This window comes from Thunnus maccoyii, chromosome 4 (assembly GCF_910596095.1).
Source record: "Thunnus maccoyii chromosome 4, fThuMac1.1, whole genome shotgun sequence".
NCBI classification, from domain to species: domain Eukaryota; kingdom Metazoa; phylum Chordata; class Actinopteri; order Scombriformes; family Scombridae; genus Thunnus; species Thunnus maccoyii.
The window spans coordinates 26,411,663-26,433,354 of record NC_056536.1 but is presented as its reverse complement, the minus strand read 5'-3'; the positions used below and the strand labels follow the sequence as shown (position 1 = coordinate 26,433,354).

At 36.9% G+C, this 21,692-nt stretch overlaps 2 protein-coding genes across 4 annotated transcripts; one reads left to right on the top strand and one right to left on the bottom strand.

The window, feature by feature from the left end:
• Window positions 1-2,242: 2,242 nt before the first annotated feature.
• On the top strand, window positions 2,243-11,483 carry nemp1 (nuclear envelope integral membrane protein 1). 2 transcript variants are annotated; one of them, XR_006096008.1, is made up of 10 exons: window positions 2,243-2,385; window positions 5,006-5,127; window positions 5,430-5,646; window positions 5,734-5,806; window positions 5,890-5,983; window positions 6,084-6,198; window positions 7,389-7,614; window positions 7,966-8,142; window positions 9,392-9,494; window positions 10,659-10,743. XR_006096008.1 is itself a non-coding variant. In XM_042410399.1 (9 exons), exons 1-9 carry the CDS (start codon window positions 2,277-2,279, stop codon window positions 10,816-10,818), a joined length of 1,293 nt encoding a protein of 430 aa, XP_042266333.1. In that variant the 5' UTR covers window positions 2,243-2,276; the 3' UTR covers window positions 10,819-11,483. The 2 variants fall into 2 exon arrangements, 1 of the variants encoding a protein (XP_042266333.1); XM_042410399.1 differs by lacking the exon at window positions 9,392-9,494 and having other exon boundaries at window positions 10,659-11,483.
• A 1,880-nt stretch (window positions 11,484-13,363) lies between these two features.
• Window positions 13,364-20,958, bottom strand: ormdl2 (ORMDL sphingolipid biosynthesis regulator 2). 2 transcript variants are annotated; one of them, XM_042410461.1, is made up of 4 exons: window positions 20,851-20,958; window positions 18,342-18,515; window positions 16,898-17,049; window positions 13,364-14,134 (listed from the first exon to the last, which is right to left on the bottom strand). In XM_042410461.1, the coding sequence occupies exons 2-4, from the start codon at window positions 18,513-18,515 to the stop codon at window positions 13,999-14,001; spliced, it is 462 nt and encodes a 153-aa protein (XP_042266395.1). In that variant the 5' UTR covers window positions 20,851-20,958; the 3' UTR covers window positions 13,364-13,998. The 2 variants fall into 2 exon arrangements, with proteins under 2 accessions (XP_042266395.1, XP_042266396.1); XM_042410462.1 differs by having other exon boundaries at window positions 20,874-20,955.
• Window positions 20,959-21,692: the final 734 nt, after the last annotated feature.

Here is a 21,692-nt window from a genome sequence, read left to right as displayed (position 1 = left end):
CAAAGCACCTTGTAATTTTGTTTTCAAGGTGCTGTATAAATAAACTTATTTATTATTATTAATATTAAAAAGAAGAATAAAGAGTAAAAATATATTCCATTTACTTGATTGTTACATGATCATTGTATCTGATGTAAAATTATTAAATCACTTGCTTATTACACATTATTACAAGAGCAAATATGACAAATGAATCACTTGCAACAAACTAATTGCTCATAAGTGACATTGTTCTTAGTAATCAATGATCACTATCAGGCCATCTGTTTGGACCCATGTTAAAACGTTTAGACTCTCCTATTAAAGACAATATTTTTCACAGAGGACACTTTGAGCAGTTATAGCAGGAAAAGGCACAGATGTAGATAATAATACAAACAGTGGCTGCCTCCCATTACATGTCCCATTAAAACACCACAGTGAGTGAGCGTGCACAACACAGAAGCACTGAAACTGCGACATGTGAATGGAAAACATATATCTGTTGTGAAAATACTCTATTGGTTTCTGTTACAATAGCTGTCATTGTCCTCAGGTTGATGGCGTTTCTTCTGACTGTCCACAGGAGGGAGCCACGATGTTTAGTCAGCGTTGTGTTTACTTTTACATTGTACATTTATTATCTTGTGGAGGATCTGTCAAATACAGCCACTCCTTAAAATGCAGAAGATAAATTGTTTTGAACCTAGATTCTTCTAAAAGGCTTTTGGCAAATCTACAAAATATCTTCAATTTGATCCAGTCAAAGTCTTGAAAGTTGAAACTAATTGGCAGTAAATCCAAAATGTTGTGCTTTTTCAAACCTAAGACTGCTGCCAATTCAACCAGTCATAACGTTTGATTGCTCCCCTGCTGAATTTCTTTCCTTATTTAAATACATTGACATTCAGCTGACATTTGGTCTTTTAAGGCCCATATTAACAATCTCTTAAAAAAAAGGGCTGACGCTGAATAACTAGGACAAAGTTGGCAGTGGCTACCTTTAATTAGATTATGAAGATGCGATGCTTCTGTATATGTTAAATTTTCTTACCATGACCCTTCAGATTTATTACTGTCCCCAGTGTTTACATCCATCACAGTGTTTTTAGTGGCCAAATCCACTGTTACACCTTCATTTATGATGGTAGTTAATCCTCCAGCAGCTTGTGTATCTCTCCTTGTATTTACTGACTCCACCAATGTCAAACTACAGCCTCTTACTGTCTTGTGGTGGTGGTGTATTATATAGTGTTCCTATTATTTTGCATTCACATACACGAGTTGAACAAAATATTAGATTTACAACCTCAGTAATAAACATAAAGTAGAATTATCAACTCTCTAACAATGTCAACAAAAACTGAAAATGTATAAGCTTCATAAAAGTTGAATTTATGGCAGAGCTGTTGTATTGGATTGCATTATATTGCACAGGTGTTCCTAATAAAGTGCTGGGTGAGTGTAAAGTAATTAGACCAGAGCTATAATATGAAAATATATATATTTGGCCATGAAAAAAATTAAAGAAATACATTATGTGTATATATTATATTTCACAGAAATATATTGTTTAATATAAATATAAGATTTCATTGCCTACTTGACACAACACTTTTTTTCAAGATTTCTTCAGTATAAATTTTTGTTACTTTAAAAAAAAAAGTACATATGATGTCAGGCACAATATGGGAGTGCTGAACAACAACAAAAACTGGTGTATAAATATTAAAAAATGAAGGATGAAAACAAAATAATTCAATGCAATGAGAGACAAATAAATATTCAAAATAAGTTAAAATTAAAATTTACTTTATAAAATTAAATGATGATAAGAATAATATATATTTTCTTAAATCTTTAAAAAATAAGATAAAATAAAATAAAATAAGGAAATACATTAGAAAATTGCAATTTTACCTTCATCAAATATATTTCTGTAATATTCTGAAAAACCTGTTGCTTTTTTAGAAGAGAGAGAAACAAGGTTGAGAACCTAAAAACCTCTGTTGTTACTCATATTGTCATAGTAACCAATGATATCTTTAAGATTAAATCAGAGTAACATCAGTGGTATTGAAAACATGAGAATCAGACTAAAATGTCATTGTTATTTCACACTGAGAGAATAAATTGACAGAAGTTTCATCAACATGTCAACAAAAAAAAAAAACAACACTGATGACGACATCCAGCCTGGCTGCTGTGATTGGCTGGACGGCCTGTAACTCAACATTGCGGGTAGAGGAGGAAGGGGCGGGGCTAAAACGTAAGAGGAGGGATATGGTGCTATCATCATGGCGGGATGCATGAAAATGACAAACGCTTTCATTTCTGCAAGTGCTAAGTCAGTGGTTTTCATGGCGCTGCTTATCTGCTTACCTCGAACCTCACACCAGGATACGGGTAAGATGAAGTGTTACGTGGCAGCAACGGACACCTTAGTTTAATCGATACGTATTTTAAACAACAGAGTATTACCGGCTAACTCATGTTAGCTTGTCTTAACGTCTCTGATGCAGTGAGACTGTAACGTTACAGAAGTTAGTTTATGCTTAGACTTTGTGTCACTTTTCACATAACGCGGTCACTGCTGGCAGTTTCTCTGATTCTATCACTATATAGGAGAGAAATATCATTTAAATTAATCATTTATTGTGCTGTTGAAGATTTGCTGAGTATAAATCTGACAAATCTTAACGTTTCTCGACCTTAGAAACCCGCCCCACCCTCACGTCTCTCATAACGACCCAAATATAAAACTACTGCGTCACTGATCATAAACCTGTTTTATTCAGAAGTGGAAGAAGCACTCCGATCCTTTACTTAAGCGAAAGTATCAATACCACAATGTAAAAACACTTCATTACAAGTAAAAGTCCTGCATTTCAGATCTTAAAACAATCAGGAGCCCAAATGAACATTGAAACTGGTTTTCGTTGCTGTAATCATTCCTCCTGTTCATACTGACCATTGGAAGATCCCTTCATAATGCACTTACAATGTAAATGATTGGGGACAAAATCCACAGTCCTCCTTCTGTGCAAAAATGTATTTAAAAGTTTATCTGAAGCTATTATGAAGCTTCAGTCGTCCAAATGAGTCAAATCAAGTAGATATCTTTCAATGTTACAGCGTTTTTAGTCCCTCTTTTTGTTACTATACTTCCACTGCAGCTCAACAGGGAAACACTGTCCGAGGAAACACAAAGAGGGAATTTAATGCTAAAAAGAGGCAGATATCCACTTGATATGACTAACTCAGACTGATGAAGCCTTGTATAAGCTTCAGATAAACTTTTAAATGTTGACATCTGTGGACACACTGTGGATTTTGGCCCCTATCACTTACATTAAAAGTGCATTTGAAGGGGATCTTTTAATGGCCATTATGAACAGTAGGAATGATTACAGCAAGGAAAACCTCTTTCTCTGTTCATATGGACACCTGACTGTTGTTTCAAGACAGACTCAATACTTTAAGTAAAAGCATTGAAGTATTACCAGCTAAATATACTCAAAGTACTATGGTAAAAGTACTGTTTTGCAGAAAATCAGGCTGTGACTGATATCTTAAATAAATTTAACAGTCAGTGCATAAGCAGCGTTTTATTATTGTAGCTGGTCAAGGTGGAGCTAGTTTGCTTTATAAGGGTCACAAGATGAATCTGAGGGGTCATGAGATGCTAGATTGAGTAGGAAAGAAGCAAAAACATAGTTCTGTTTCATAAATATGTTTTTTTTTTCTTTAATATTTGTTTTTGGTGAAATATTGGAGAGTTTAACTTCTTTAGGCCTCAAACTTTTATTTATTTGCAACCATGTGACGGAAAAGTCTGGGAAAGGTTTGTCAAATCCTCACATGTGAGACACTGGAACCAGCAAGTGTTTGGCATTTTTGCTTAACAAAATGACTAAACTAATAAATTGATTATCATAATTGCTTTCAATTGACTAAACAAGTAATTGACTTGTTGCAAGTATAATTGCCACCCAATACAATCACCCTGCAAGAGCACCACCCTTGTTTAGCTCATAAAGTTCATTTTAGGGTTGAGCTAGTGATTCTTTCAATTTGCTTAATCTGTCAGTTAGTTTTTAGAAGTGAAAACTTCCCCTCACGTTTTTTCAGAGCTCAAGGTGATGTCTTAAACTTGTTCTAGTCCAATAAGCAATCCAGAGAAAAGCAGTACATTTGTCATTTTCAACAATTTTACACACTGTTGTTTTAATAATGTTCCTTCTAAATAGTCACATAATGTTGTTGCTGCTGCTGATATTCACTATTTTTCTTACAATCATCAATCAATCCAACAACAAAAATCCTTTTCCTACAAATATGAAATATCTAAAGCCTGATATAGTTTATTCCTCTGTACCATAGATCTCTATTGTTGTCCAAAAACTTAAATGAGCCACATGTTGCCGTGGGTGATCTTACATACACCATCCTGCTGCCGTAGATACTCACCACAGCACAACATATGCATTATTTACAGCTGAAAATAGTCACAAATGCACTATTTACTCTTGTTTTAATCATGTTTTCTAAAACTGCAGCGTCTGGTTGTTTTTAAGAACCGTTACTAAAAAAAAAAAAGAAACTATATTTGACCTGTTTTTTAAGATTTTTATCTCCAGTGGGAACCAGTGGGTGGGGAAGTTGGAAAGTATTAAGACAGACAAACAAACTGTTGTTGGTTTTAGTCTTTTCATGGGATTTAATGACATCAGCTGTTTCTCTTGGAATGCATTTTGACATGTCACAGTAGGAAAAGCTCAGGTTTAAATAAAATTAATGACGGCTGATTTAAATTTGGCTGCTTTGGTTTCAGGGTCCTGGTATTGGTCATATTGTCTGGGTCACTTGAATATAATATGGTGCAAGTTTACTAGTAACACCGGTGCTTTCCCACTGTGAGAAAGTATAGCATAACACCAGCCTAAAAGCCTTTAAATACGTCATTTTTTTGAATGTGTTGTTCATGTCTTAGTATCACATACATGTTTCTGCTCATCAAACCCAGGAAACAAGTCTCTAATACTTAATCTCGGGGATGGAGAGCAGTATGTGAAGACAGGGTCCAATCTCTTCTGTTATAACAACGCCATACTGCCGACCTGGAAGCATATCTGGACCAGGATTCAGGTAAGTTAGATGAATGGTCTCCTGTCAAATCAGAGACTTTATTATTCTATGTTTTAATGATTTTTCTGAATTATAGCACAGTGAAATTATGTTTTTAAAAAAGTGCTATTACAGCTCTCTTTCCCTCAGTCTGGCAAATTTGGTTTAAAGCAGACATATGTTGTGATTCTCAACATTGGAAAAATAGAATATAAAGGGTCAAAAGTTATTAAAACATAAGTTATATTTTGCAGCACATTTCCGCACAGTCAGACGGTTGATAAAGGTGTTTTAGGTCCATAATAATGAAGAATTTCTGACAGGTCAGAGTGTGGAGTTCAAACACGTTTAAGGTGGAGACTGTAGATGGGGAGGAGGAGCTGCAGGAGCTGGAGCGCTTCAGTGTCTGGGGCTGGTTCCAGAGCTTGTTACGTGAGGGCCACAATGAAACCACCATTAACATCAGCTTGTTCAGCAAGAAGACCTGCTTCAAGATCGACCCCGCTGATAACACTAAGTACACTGTCAAGTCAATTCGTAGTAAGTGGGAAAACTTTTAATTAACATAATTAATCTGCTCGTTATTGATCACATGTCCAACACGATGTTTGTTTTTTTACCTTGCAGAGTTTGATATCTATCTGTTTTTGGTATTCCTCACCGGAACGTTGTTATTCCTCTTTGCAGACTCACTCAGCAGGTAATTCTTTTCCATTCTTTTCCTTTTTTTTGCTCTAAGTCCTAAAAATGATGTAATTAAATACTTTTATCTCTCATGTGAAGGAGTCAAGTTTTCTTCTACTCTGCCGGTATGAGCACAGGTATGATCGCCTCCCTCATCATCCTCCTGTTCATATTGGCTCGCTTTTTGCCAAAGGTAAGGTCTTTTGTTTATCCTCAAAACATTCATGATTTTACAGAATAATCTTTGTTTTCTTACTTAAGTTTTCTACACTTTGTGTTTGCTGTTCCCGCAGAAAAGCCCTTTTTACGTATTGATAATTGGCGGCTGGTCATTCTCCGTGTACGCCATCCAGCTTGTCTGCAGGAATCTCGGTGTGATTCTGCGAGAACACTGGAACATGGCATTAGGTACAGACCCTTCATGCACACAAACTTCATATAGTTAAAGTTCTTAAAGGACAGGTTCACAATTTTTCAAGTCTGTCTTAAAACAACAGTCAAGTGTCCATATGAACACTGAAAGAGGTTTTCCTCGCTGTAATCATTCCTCCTGTTCATACTGGCTATTAGAAGATCACCTTCAAATGTGCTTTCAAGTCATTTTGTGCAAAAATACATTAAAAGTTTATCTGGAGCTTATATGAGGCTTCAGCAGTCTGAGTTAGTCATATCAAGTGGATATCTTTGTGTTTCCTTAAAATAGACTGAACACATGCACAGTGAAAGGAATATTTCGAAAGCTAATCCAGATGGATATACTTAAGCCGTAAATGAGGAGTCCAATTATTTGCACTCACGTGTGTAAACGATGGATGCACAATCCATGAATACAAGTTAACTTTGCCATTTATCAACTCAACTGTGACTGAGAAGCTCAGAGCCAAACAAATCTCTTCATGTATTTTTATTTCCTCACTAAAATACAGACTATTCACTCTGTCTGTATTGTATGTCTGTTGATTTTTTATTTTCTTATGACATCTGCTAAGCGATGAATCATTTGATCCATAAAATGCCAGAAAATGATAAAAAAATGCTCATCATAATTTCCAAAGTTTTTCAAACTGCTTGTTTTTTTTGCCAAGCAACAGCCCCAAACCAAAAGGTATTTAGTTCAACTTCATAGTGTTTCCCTGTTGAGCTGCAGTGGAAGTATAGTAACAAAAAGAGGGACTTTGGTACTAAAACGGACTGTAACATTGAAAGATATCTACTTGATTTGACTCATTTGGACAACTGAAGCTTCATATTAGCTTCAGATTTAAATACATTTTTGCACAGAAGGAGGACTGTGGATTTTGTCCCCGATCACTTACATTATAGGTGCATTATGAAGGGATCTTCTACTGGTCAATATGAACCTTATTTATCTTATACCGGCCCTTTATTCAGCAGGCCATTTTAGCTCCTGTCCCCTCATACAGAACTATGATGGGTTGTGGGCCAAAAAAAAAAAAACATGTGTAAAACAGCTCTATTGTCACACTGAAACTTATACAGAAGCTGCAATTCAGCGAGCAGTCTTTACGTTGCACAGCTCTCCACAGAGTTAGTTCTTCTTGAACACTGTGACATCTCTGTTTTCCTGTCTTTGTCAGGTTATGTGGTGGTAGTGGGATTCATCAGTTTTGCTGTGTGTTATCGATACGGTCCTCTGGTGGATAAGAAGAGCATCAACATCCTGTCGTGGACGCTGCAGCTCTTTGGCCTGCTCCTGATTTATTTAGGAATTCAAATCCAGCAAGTCGCGTTCGCCATCATCGTGGCGGCTTTGCTCTCCAAACATCTGGAGTATCCAGTCTATCTGGCAGTTGTTGCATGGAGGTGGGTGTTTTCAAATGCTGACAGAAGGTGGCGTAAGAGTACAGCGAGATGTTAAACTGAAAATCCACTCTTTGACAGCTTGTTTGGTGTTTCTGTTATCTCAGGCAGTATAATGTAGATCTGTTATTGTATGTACAAGAGTTTCTGATACTGCACAACATTATATATGATCTCTACTATATTTAAAGTCACTTGTTCTTTGGAAAGTGTTGCATGACATATTTCTGCCTAAACTTCTGAATCTCAGCAGTGATCTATGTAACAGCCTGTGTTATATTGCATTTTCCCTTTTAGTATTGGTTGTCACATTCATTTGTATTTGTATAGTAATACTGTATAATTGTTGTGAAGGAGGATCAGAAGGTTTGTTCACTGGAAGCCAGAGCCGCGTCGCCTGCTGACTGAGGAAGAGTATCAGAAGCAAGCGGAGGAAGAGACTCGGCGAGCGCTGGAAGAGTTGCGGAAGTACTGTAACAGCCCAGAGTTCAGCCCGTGGAAGGCAGTGTCCAGGCTTCAGTCCCCAAAAAGGTTGATATTGGGATTTTCTTTTCCTACGTATATAAATCTTCACTTAGATACATGATGCTTTTGATTTAGGCTAATTTTAGCTAATAACTCAGTAGATTATTACCATGAAGATATATAGTTACTGTGATTCAATACAGTGCTTATAAAGAGTTATAAAGAGTATTCATCCCCAAATGTTTTCATGTTATATTGTCTTACAACATTGAACCAAAGAAGATTTAAAGGGGAACTCGGAAACACTGATTTTACACATCAAAGTCTGTTGCTGCGGTCGAAACATACGTCCTATCGTCTCTTCCTAACCGCTTTTCCTTGACCTCAATGGAAAACATCATGAGGTCAAGGAAAGATGGCGATGGCGGATTTTGTTGATGTGGAGAAACTACAATGTTCTGAAAAGATGGACAACAAAAAGCTCATCTTAGATACTTTGCCCTGTGCGTTCTTACCGTGTTGTTTCATGCAGGCTATATAACTGTGGACAACACAGTGAAAAATATTACTTCATTACCAAGATCTTATAGATATAGGCTACCGTTCACAAAACTGAAATGAAATTGTCACATTGAGAATGCTTGCTCACCCTACTGAATACCAATTATTGTATGGAAATAAATGTTAAATATATGCGAGATACACATTACATGTCAGGCCCATAAATCTACTACTGTACACATCATCATTCTTAAGTTTCAAACATGTTGAATTAAAAACATCATTTAAAACTAAAAACATCTCATATCACCTTAAATATTGCTGCTGCAAGGAATTGTGGGATGAAATGATCTCCTTTGCTTTCGTAAAGGATGGTCACGTGTACCGTAGGCTGAAGGAGATTAGAAAGGAAGCATTTAGAGAATTCTACCAGCTTTCATCATGGCCGTCACTTAGATACTTCCGGGTCATTTCACTCAGTTAGGAACCCTCCTAAGCAAAAAAAGACTATTCAACCGTAACCTCTCTCTCATCTCATCTCTGCTTGAGGCAACATGAGCCGCTACAAGCAAAACACACTCGAATCTGAGACTGAACTGTTAATGTTTGAGTGGCATTGTGGGTAATGTAGACGCCAGGTTTTGACAAGGAAGAAGAATACATGGAATAAAAAAAGACGTTATCTCTGGTTCTGCTGGGTCGAATTTTTTTATCCTTAAAAAATAACAATCCATCGAGTCCAGCAGTGTTATAGGAATAGTGTTAAATTGGTGGCATGTTCTTCTAACGTGGTTGTTTTGTCACTGATCAACAGAAAAGTGTAAGACCAGAGAAGTTGTAGGTTTTGATTAAGACTCGCCGTCCAGATGCAGGTATTTTTATACTACAATCAACTGAAACCCCTTGACTACACACAGGTGATCTTCATTTAACTAATTATTATTTCTTAAACCAATTAGCTTTTTTCTGTTGATCTGTGTCAAAAAAGCCACATTAAATCTCCTTTGATTCAATGTTGTGAAACAATAATACATAAAAACTTACAGGGGGGATTAATGGGGGATTGTGGGGCAGCTGTGGCTCAGGAGGTAGAGCAGCTCGTCCACTAATCGGAAGATCGGTGGTTCGATTCCCGGCTCCTTAAGTCTGCATGTCGAAGTGTCCTCGGGCAAGATACTGAACCCCAAATTGCTCCCGATGGCTGCGTCATCAGTGTATGAAAGATTAGATTCCCTCTGATGGGCAGGTTGGGACTTTGTACCCACTGAGCGTATGAATGGGTGAATGTGGCTCGTAGTGTAAAAGTGCTTTGAATGGTCGGAAGACTAGAAAGGCAAGTTCAGTCCATTTAATGCTTTTTGTAGGCACTGAATTTTGTTGTCTAAATTAATAAATATAAAATATAAGCAGGGAAGTTTTTAAAACAAATTTTATACTCCTCTATTACCATGCAGTGGACATCAGTGCAGTAAACATAGATTACCTACTCATGCGATATTACATACATTAGTGGATACAAAGAATCACCATCTAACAAATGTTGAATAAAAACCATGTGGCCCAACACTGTCTGGGATCCTCTGTTGCCTCCTTCACTTTCTAACAGCATCAATAAGTTCGTAGATGTTTCCAGTTTCAAGGAGCAATCTATCACTGAAAAACAAACCTCTTGGGAATTGAATTATTAATGTTTTATGGGTACTGTTTTCAGTAATGTTATTGACTTTTGGGGGCTGAAATTGAGAACAATCAAATTTGAGACATTAATCATCAGGTTTTGTTTTGTTTTGTTTTTTTTAATTTAATTTATTCAAAATGTTAGATTGATTAACTGTCCTAAGTAAACTGCAGATTGTTGTCTAGTTATATGAAAATGAATTTAACCAAAATGCAAAACAACTCACGCTTTAACAGAAAGGTCATATTCAAAAAAACAAATGGTCTTTCACAGAAGTGAAACTGGATATCTTTCTAATGTAAAAACCAGTGTATGTGTACGACGTACCTACTCTTACAGTAAATGTTTTGCATATAACATGTTATCTAAAGGTTTTTACTGATATGGTCACTATAATCCACAGGTTTGCTGATTTTATCGAAGGGTCACCTCACTTGATGTCAAACGAGGTGTCCGTCCACGCGCAGGAATATGGCTTCGGAGGATCGTTTTTCGAGGACGAATTTTTTGACACAGATGACGAAGAAGAAGAAGATATTAAACCTATGACAAAACCAGAGTGAGGAAGCGCAGTGTCAGAGGATGTGTGTAAAAAAGAAAACAGAAACAATCATTTTTTTTTGCCTTTCAGAAAAGGTGATTGGAGAACGGCTCCCTGTGGCTTCTCTGTAAACGTCAAAGACTGACTTTGAGCAATCAGTGTGGAGGCGGGGTCAACAAATGACTGGATTGTCATCGTAGTAATACGAGCCAACTTGCGTCACAGTGTTCATCCAAGAAATGACAAGCAGAACAAATGTGGTCAGATTTGTTAAAAATGGTAATGTGATGTATTTTCAAAAAAACAAAACACCAAAAACCAAATGTCTTCTTTTTTTGGGGAACAAAGGCTTCTGTTAAACTTGAAGTTATGAACTCAGTGATTGAGACCGGTTGGAGATCAAAGCAATTGAACTTTTACTGTGTGATTGTAGTTTGTGTTGTCTTAAGTCGTAACTCAGAAATACGTTTATGTTTTAGTTTTCAGAACTCTTTTTTTTTTTTGTGTGTGTTTTACAGCCTTGAGGCTCTAAATGGGCTCCCTGCAAATGCAAACTAGGAGCGTTCAGGTTACATGTATCCACGTCACTGTGATGAGTTCTCATTTTTCTGAGATAGCAGCATGATGAGGTACAAGTACTCATGTTTATATTCCCAAAGTATTTTGAATAAAAAAAAATATATTTCAGCTCTGGTATGCATTATTAGTATCATTGTAAGAGATTATTGGGTGTTATTTAATGTCCACATGGTTTTGGTTAATTATGAAATGTATTTAAAGCCAAAAAACTAACATTTTACCTTCATGAAGGATGTTTTCACCTTTTACTAAAACAGGATTTCTTTCTGTTTTTCTGTAGTATTTCCCAAGAACAATTCAAGATATTTTGCTATTTGCATCAAGGGCTGCAACTAATGATTCATTCTGTTTTCTGTTTATCAGTTAGTCTATAAAATGCAAGAAAATTGTTTAAAAAAATGCCCATCACAAGTTTTAAAAGTCAGAGGTGACATCTTCAAATTGTCTTTGTCTAAAAAAAAACAATCCCAACATCCAAAAATATTCAATGCACAACGAGACAAAACATAAAAAAAACAGCAAATCTCTGCAGCAGAGAGGCTAAAATTTGGGGCATTTTTGCTTGAGTAATGACTTCATCCATTACCGAAATTGCTTGAGATAAGAAGATAGTATTAGAAAGACTGTTACTAAATACATGACCAGGTGGAGGGAGATAAAGTGGAATTTCCACTCTACGAACAGCAGAGGGCTGAATTATGTCAATCACAGCATTTACAGAGGCTGAATGTGACTATTAACAGCATCGGTAAACAGTTTTAATCTATGTGTTTGGGAAGTGAGTCACTTAAAACCAGCGTTATGAATTACATCTTTTGATTTTTGTCTCTTACCTAGAATCCCTAAGTGAAACTGCATCTAACTTTGAAACCCCCACCCCCCCCCTCGCCAGTCCCTTAAGTGATTTTTCTTAGTTGTCCTGTCTCTTGGGCTTCTGTTTAACTTTAAATTTTTTGTTAAATATGACCTTAATTTTCTAAGAAGTCTCAGGAAATTCTACCATCTGTGGCAAAGAAGAAATTTCTGACCTTTATCTTATCTGTACGTTACCCCTGTCATCTTCTTTGGCATATCTTTCTATGTAGCTAAATTTAATATTTTTAAGTTTAAAACAATTTAAAAAAAATAAGTTGATGGCATATACTTCAATATATTGCACTGAATTGCCTCAGTTTTAAATATTCATCATCTATCTTGTATCTCTCATCGAGGTTTACTGGATTCACATTAAATAAAAAGTGGAAGCAGAACTGGGAAAAACTGCAGTGGATGACCTAATTTGCTGTTCAAGCTAGATAACCTTATCTTAAATCTTTCAGTACAGTAGGAGTCACAAAAAAAAATATGTATTCATCCTTTCTCTCCCACTCTCTAGTTCCAGGTAGCCATATCTGATGTCTTGGGGACACTGTGACATTTAGCCCAGCTGCAGTCTGCATCCCACCACTGGCTTGTCTCCATTGTCCTTGTCCAAGCGGCAGGAACACCCAAATTACACTCGATTACACATGTTTGAAACAGTAGATACATCGAGCGTTATTTGCATCTTTCCCAGACTTTGGTTGGCATAACCAACAGAGTAATCGCATTCACATGCCGCTGCATTTGCTAGGAACTACTTCCCCAAAAACACAGGTCTGTAACAGGGAAACCTCACTGCGATGCAAACACAGCAGCAACACATGCGGAAGGGGGGGAATCCCTTTGGATATGTAAACACATTGCAAAAACTGTGACAGCCCCCCTTCATGGTGCCTCCATGTAAAGTGTCTGGAGTTCCCCCGAAGCTGCCAAACTGGCCCACATTCGATCAATTGATTCTCACAAACCTCCGCAAAAAAAAAAAAAAAAAAGGATTTTGCATTCTCTGGCCATGCGGAATACAGATAAGATGACCAAACATTTGCGCATCGTATAGCTCTCACCGCTCATTTTATACGCCGGAAAAAAAGACATCCAGCTTTGAAATTAAACAGTAAATTACAGGATTATGTGTATCATAGCAAAACAAAGTCTGCAGTGTTTATTGTAGGCATGTAAATGCATACTGCATGTGAATCCTTAAAAGTAAATCAAAAAGAAAGCATGGAAAAAAAAAAAAAAAGAAACTTGCAAGTATCATTCAGAACATGAACCACACGGCCACAATGAATGAAAACATTCATTCACATTTATGGCGACAACCAGAAACTCAGTTTACAGACTTGCAGCCAGTGCAGTTTGTAACATTTGTAAAATTAAGTCTAAGACAGAGAGTGATGGCATTTTCAAAAATAATGAATAAAGATCACATTCGAAAGCAGTGCAGGTCAAACTTTGCTCTCTCTCTCTCTCCATGACAAGAGCAAAGCATCTGGCTTTTTGACAACAAAAACATCTGACAGGAAATGTCCTTAAAGAAAAATAAAATTACTTTCATGAAACAGCAGCAGTGCATTTACTGCTTTTTTTTTCTTTCTCAGGCTACAAGAGGCAGCACGAACTGCAACTTTCATATATTACTCCACACAGTCTGAACAGATAAACTCTTCTCGTCGACTTCTAAACCTAACAATAGTTCAGCAGAAACAGAAAACTAAAAGTCCAGTGTTGGTGGTTAAAATCCAGTGTTGAATCAGTTCTGTCAGTATTTGTTGATCCCAAATATCCGTACTCCATGAAACTGAGGTAACTTTGGGAGGAGGACGCTCAGGAGGGAGCTTGTGTTGATTAGGAAATGCGTGGGATCGTATTTTGTGTAGAAACTGGCAAGAATATACCTGCGGAGAGAGGGAAACGGTGTGAACGTGACATCAACAAATGAGGATCAACATTTCCGTTTAAAGAGACACTATGTAACTTTTGAAAGAGGAAATAACAGTCGTCCTTTTACAAATGAAAAGTTGATTTCATGAGCAATAAAAACACACCACTGCTCAATAAAATACACTCAGGTGTGCTGCTACAGCCTTATCTGGTCTGGTTTGACCAGTAGATATCAAAAATATGGCAAAAAATATGATTTTTTCCATATTGATCAATATCGGTATTTATCATGATATATAATCTGATTATGCTGCTAATTTGAAGAGTATCCTGATAATGACTGAAGCCTGAAGAAACTAGAGGGTTCATTAGTTAAACTTTACAACAGTTTATTAACATAAAAATAGAAATACATAATGAAAACATTTAACTTTGCAAACATGCTTTATCTGCCTAACAGAACAATACAAGTTAGCATAACTTAAACAACAACTACTATCACATCAGAATCCTTTGGCCATCTCTCAGTTTTACAGGTAGAAATCTGAGTAAAAAGTGAAAAATTGTAAACCAGCCATTAAGCTACATCTTTATTTATATATACATATACAGTATATATATATATATATATATATATATATATATATATATATATATATATATATATATATATATATATATATATATATATATATACACACATACACCTCTTCATTTATCTTACCTGACTGCATTATTTTCTGTGCATATTTTCTGTGTTCTGAGTTTAAATATCACTAGATGAGCTAATTTTCTTTATGAAACAACACTAGTGTTAGTGGGTAACTAGCCTTTCATTGCTACTCTGTTAGCTTTGTGCTTAGCCTAGTTTAGCAGTTAGCTTTGTGAATCCACAGTCGAAGCAGCCTCGTTAAAACGATGATGTGTGATGACTGAGAAGTGTCTGTGACTTAAAGCAGCTTTTTTTCGGATACTTTAGACGTGACAGACACTCCAGCTGTAGCCCTGCTAATGTTAGCACTAGTGTAGCCTCATCAGCAGATGCGGCAGAGTTTGTCCCTCTTTGCCAGCCTGGGTTCAATGTTTACCAGGGGACAGACTCCGACATAGAGGCTAATCTGAGTGTGCTGCGGTATCATCATATCGCTTTTGTGCCCCTCGGTTCCACTCATTTTTTTAACTCTTTTCCAGAGGACATCCACTTTCTTCATTGGCAGCTCAAACAATGAATCATGGTAGTAAATGGATGTGTGCTTTGCCGTGCAGGTCAAAAACTGCAGACTGACTGTTGTCACGTTTATATCTGCTGTTAGATCTATCCCTATCGAGTAAAAAAATGTCCAAAGTTTGTCATTGCAATCGACATAACTTATATTATGATCCCATATCGAGATTGCTTTCTCGCCCAGCCCTTGTAGATATTGTCTAGTATCTGACATTACCAGGCTAGACTGCTGATGACTTTTCACTTTTGTTTTACACTGTTGTAGCATTTACCATTATCCCCTAAAGGTCACTTGTGGCAGCAGTGACTACGGTTCAGTAAAAAGTTACACAGTCTTGCTTTACATAATCAAAAGTGAAAATACAGCCTTTAACTTATTACCACACAGGCAAAACCACACAGGTTAAGAGTTTATCTTGCAGAGCTTTTGGCATGCAAGATATGAGTCTAGCATGGTGTCAGTTTCTGTGACAGCTCTCTGAATGTATTGGTGAATTTGAGAATTTAAGTAGAAGGTCTGAAAGAATAAAAGTCACATAACTATTTTTCACAAAACCTTCTTTTCACATTTGTGTTCCATGAAGTGCATCAGTTTATATAAAGCCTTTCAATCTCCAAAGCTTCACAGCTGAGCGATTGTTTCTGCACTCGGGTGCTCTGATAGTGCACTGAAGTTGATTGTGGCTGGAACATGAGTGTGTGAAAAGTCTGCAGATCAAATGAAGGACGTGTGAGAGCTGCTACATACCTGGCAGTGTGGACAGCAGTTTGATTGTACAATTAACATCATTACAAATCATATTTATTTCACTCCATACTCTAAAACTGTGAGGCACAATCAATTGAATTGCAAAAATCGCACTGAGAGGCACTCTCATTCATTAGCAGAGATAAAGAGATATCATTTGCTCAATTAATTGTTTGATAAACCCCTCCCTCGAACAGCAATCAACCAATCATAGCTTAGAAACCATAACTAAGCACCGCATGCCTGATCAAACAGTAAGAGTTTGGAGGATGGTGTCTTTTTTTACTCTCTCCAAAACCAAAAATACAAGAGCAAAAGTGTATGATTTGGCTTAAACTGTGTCTTTATCTGCTCTAAAATAAAAGAAAAAGCTAAAAACACAAGCATGTCCGGCTTACTGCCTACAGTAATAACACTAACTTTGCATTATTTTGAAGACCAAAGAGCATTTCATACAGTTAAACATTGTGATAGCAACTATTTTGATAATCGTTTTCATGTGACTCATGAAGCTAACGTTGTCTAATTAGTTAGCTAGCTACAGCTGATACAATCTGCTAGCGACTTCCTGTGTTTGAGTGCTAATTCTGCCACATTACTGTAAACTGCATATGAGCCGTGAAGAGCTCGACAGGCGTAGTAACAGTAACTGAGTGGGATAGGGGCTTAGCCAGCCACCCCAACAGCCTGAACATCAACTCATGTATTTTACTGCATGCTGATGAAATCATCATAATGAAAGAGAAACTGCAAACTGCACAGCTCTGACGGTGACCTTTCAAAATGAGCAGCAAACATACTTACAGAACAATTGGGGAGATGGTGAGGAATTTACGTGAAGCTGTGAATTGGACCCCGTAGTCCATCTGTTCCCAGTGTGTGAGCAGACGAGCTTTGCCTTGGTCTGGTGTCTCGAAGGGAGTGCCCTTCACTGTGTGTAGAAACAGGTACATCACCTGCAGGGGAAAAACCGCACACAGCGGAGATACAATACACGACTGCCATCAGCCACACAGACAGATCAACCAATTCATACTCTGACACAAAGCTGCACGATTACATAAAGCATCTGTATCTTCTCCATGAGAGACTCTGCAGTCCAGTTACATGTTGGGGAGAGATGGTTCAGATGGTATTTTTATAAAATCGGGTACAAGAACATCAAATGGAAATGTGATTAAACTTTAATTACAGTTTCAGTCTCCCTCCAGTTTATATTTTTCAATAAACAATCCTCCACAGAAGCTCAGCTATACCACTGCTTCATTAGCTGCCCTCCAACAACACCAACAACTCTCAATATCAACTATTTCTTTATAGATTTACCTCGTAGTGAATCATTTATAGACACTGTTGTTACAATTCTGCAATTAAATTGTTTCTGATCTTTGATTATGATAGCAAACAATGAAGCATTTCACATTATTTCTGTTATTATTATTTTCTTTTTAATCCAGTGAATTAAATACCTGACATATGTAGTTGCTTGATGGTATGGATGCAATTATCATATCTATCCACAGAAGATCAATACCACTCTCATATCTGTCTGTTCAATACGAAGCTAGAGCCAGGAGAGAGTTAGCTTAGCTTAGCATAAAGACTGAGGGAAACGGTTAGCCTGGCTCTGTTTGAGGGTAACAACCAACCAGCACCTCTAAAGCTACTCTACTGCTTAAATACTTCAGAGGTCACCGCGCCCGGCTGAGAAATAGTTCAGCACAACCCTCCATAAAACCACAACTTGTCATTTTTACACTTTGTGTTTCATATAGACAAGATATAATGTGTTAATTAGTGAGCTTTAGAGGTGCTGGTAGGTAGATTTTTCAGTCTCTATGCTAAGCTATGCTAACCATCTCCTAACTGTAGCTTCGTATTGAATAGACAGATATGATAGGAATATCCATCTTCTCAAGCAACTGTGCAAGAAACTGATAAGCATATTTCCCAAAATGACATACAGCAGCCTCACTCGTTTATTTTTAACATTGCCCAAAACTGTCTAAACACCGAGACATATTAAAGGGAAAGATACAAAACTTTATTGTCATGTTGCACAACCCTAAAAATAAATGCTATATATTTCAGATATGTAATCGATGCAATTCTCTTAAGAGTATATTAACATGAAAACCTGACAATTGCTAAGGTTGTAAGAATTTTGTGACCTAGAAATGCGCTACACTACTTACAGTACTGCAGTTTAATTGTTATTCAGTGCAGGTTCGTCGTCATTGTAACTCACCAGGTTGTGGATGACATTGGTAAGGGTCCAGACGAGCGGCACGGTGAAAAAAGGAATGCTGAGCAGCACGATGTGCAACACGACGGTCAGCAGCAGGTAGGTGAGCCATATCCCTCTGCTGTTCATCACCCGCGTGTTGGGGTTCACCTCGCTGTGAGCTACGCCCACGTTCATCTTGAAGAGAGAGAGACAGATAACGTTGAGAGTTTAGGATGCTAAAAAAACTGTAGATAAATCCGAAAAATAAAGAAAACCTGTTCATGTTTTTGGTAGTGTCTGGGGAACTGAGGCACGTGGTAAAAACAACAGTGGTCATGTGGTTGACCTACTAAATTAAGTTAAAACCAACATTTCTTACATAATTTCTTCATATTATGGCGTCGGGTCCACAAGGATGCAAAACTCAATGAGCACTAAGCTTCATCAAGTCCTACCATCATCACCAAACATTATAGATGTGCTATATTACAGCATTTATATTATATATTACAGCATTTACAGTGACTATAATCATCTTTTAAAACCTTTTTAGTGCTTGGAGGCCAGTTTTAGGAACCTCCTTAAAAGGCAACAGAACATTTATTTTGGACAACATCAAGATTTTAATCTGCTCCGTTGCTAAACAGAGGTTACTTCTGTAAAAGATAAAAGATGCACGTCACAGTTTCCTAAAGTCCAAGGTTGTCCCAGCAACTGACCAAAACCCAAAGATTCAATTTACGATTATATAAAAGCCCTGCTTATGTCTAATCTTGATTAATGTCAGAAAAATGTCTATCACAGTTTACTAAAGCCAGGAATTATGTCATCAAATGTTTTATTTTGCCTGCTCAACAGTCAACATGAAAATATTTAATTTATTATCACAAAAGACAAAGAAAAGCAGTGAATCTTCACAGCTGAGAAGCTGGAACCAGGGAATGTTTGGTATTTCTGCTTGAAATAGAGCTGCGACTAATGTTTATTTTCATTATCGATTACTCTGTTGATTATTTTCTCGATTTATTGATAAGTTTTTTGGTCCAGAAAATGCTGAAGAACTCTCGATCACTGTTTCTCAAAGCCCAGTGTGACGTCCTCAACCCAAATATATTCAGTTTACTGTCACAGAAGACTGGAGAAACCAGAAAATATTCACATTTTAGAAGCTGGAATGAAAGAATTTGGAAATTTCTTCTTAAAAAGTGACTCAAAACGATTAATGTAGTATCTAAATAGCTGGCAACTAATCCATCAATCAGCAGTTATATACCAAAATGATTAATCCATTATCAAAATAGTTGTCAATTTTTCTGGTGATCAACTTATCAGCTCTAGATAAATGACTAGTTTTCACGATGGATTTAAATATCAATTAATAAATCTTTTTAAATATTATATCTCTAAAAAAAGTTCTAATTGAGAAGAAACCATTTGCAGTCATTTCGTATTTATCTGTGTATTGATAGGGCTGAAACAACTAGTCGATCAAGGTGAAATTAATTGACAAACATTTTGATAATCAATTTAATGTTATCAAGCAAAAAATACCAAACACTTATCAGGTTCAGCTTTTCAAATATGAGAATTTCTGCATTTCTTATCATTGTACTAGAGCTGCAATGATAAATAGATTAATCGATAAGTTGCCCACTTTTAAATTAATCAGCAACTATTTTGATAATTGATTCATTGTTTTGAGTTTGTTTTGTTTTATTTAAAGAAGAAAGTGTCCAAACTCTCTGATTCCAGCTTCTTAAATGTGAATATTTTCTGCTTTCTTAAGTTTTCTATGACAATAAACTGAATATATTTTGGATGGTGACTGTTGGTTGAGATGAAAAAAGATATCTGGCTTTGGGAAACAGTGATCAACATTTTATAGACCAAACAACTAATTGATTAATTGGGAGAAAATAATCAATAATCTGTAATGAAAATATAATATATCATTTTTGATATGAATATGAAGACATCACCGAGGGAAGTTGTGATGGATTTTTCCACTTTTCTGAAATTTCACAGTACACGATTTATCGAAGGAAATATCGATAAATTAATTGATAATCGTTAGAACAACTTTGGGGAAATGACTCCGCCCGACTGAGTTGTTCTCTGTGACTAAACAGGCGCTTCCTCTCTAACATCATTCAGCCACATCTAGCCGCAACATTCAGACACAAGCTAGAAGAGCCAAAAACACAACAATGAAGCGGCTGTGAGGTTAAACTGTGAAATATGAGCTTACTCTACGAAGACATGTCTGTAGGAGTTCACATACCGCAGCCTGACAGTTAGCTTTAGATAACATAACGTTCAGAAGCTAAGCTAGCTAGCTAGCTACCGTCTAAGTTGCTACCTACAGGTTGCCGTGCTAACGTCAAAGTGAAGGTAATCGTGATGTAACGGTCAAAGGCGGCAGGTTATAACTGAAGGGGTTAACTGCTTCTGATCAACTGTGATTAAATTAGCCCGGCCCTCGCTGCTTTTACGGATTTAAAAGTTTACATTTCAACGGAGCAAACTTTACCTTCCCGTGTTGTCGTAGCTCACCAGGAAATTCCTTGTTTTTTCTTAAACCCCGCCTTCGTTAGGTTCGGGTTGGTTCCTCTGCTGCAGCTGAAGCAGACATCTGTCAAAACTCCAGCCTGCGTCCTCCTGTCCTGAACACCAGCAGGTAAACAGGTGTGAGGGGAAAATTCATTACTCACACATCAGCTGTCCTTCAAGGAATTCCCAGGACCCCCCCTCCGCCCCCCCCAACCCCCCTCTATACTGACTGACAGCACAGTAACAGGATGCAGGATCCAGCTCTCAGCTAGTTTGCACTGCGTGTTTGCAGTGGTGGAAAGTAGGAAATTAACTAATCACTTAAGTAAATTTTGAGGTAGTTGTACTTTACTTGAGTATTTCCATTTTATGCTCTTTATACTTCCACTCCACTACATTTCAGAGGGAAATATTGTACTTTCTACTCCGCTACATTTATTTGACAGCTTTAGTTACTTTTCAGATGAAGATTTGACACAATGGATAATATAACAAGCTTTTAAAATACAACACATTGTTAAGGATGAAACTAGTGATTTCCAACCTTTTGTCTTTTGACGTCTTACTAAAAGCAGTGTGTTGTCGGGGTCACATTTCAGATATGAGTTGTTAACAGCTTCACCAAATAGTGATTTTTCCCTCTAAACTTCTCACATGGTTTCATTTCAATAAATGTTCAAATGATCCAATATTTCACCAAAAGATTAGAGAAAAAGTCCAAAAACTGAAACCAGATTTGTGTATCAGAACTTTGTTTTTTCTTCTTTCCTCTCCAATTAATCATCTCATGACCCCTCAGATTTATTTGGTGACCCTTTGGAG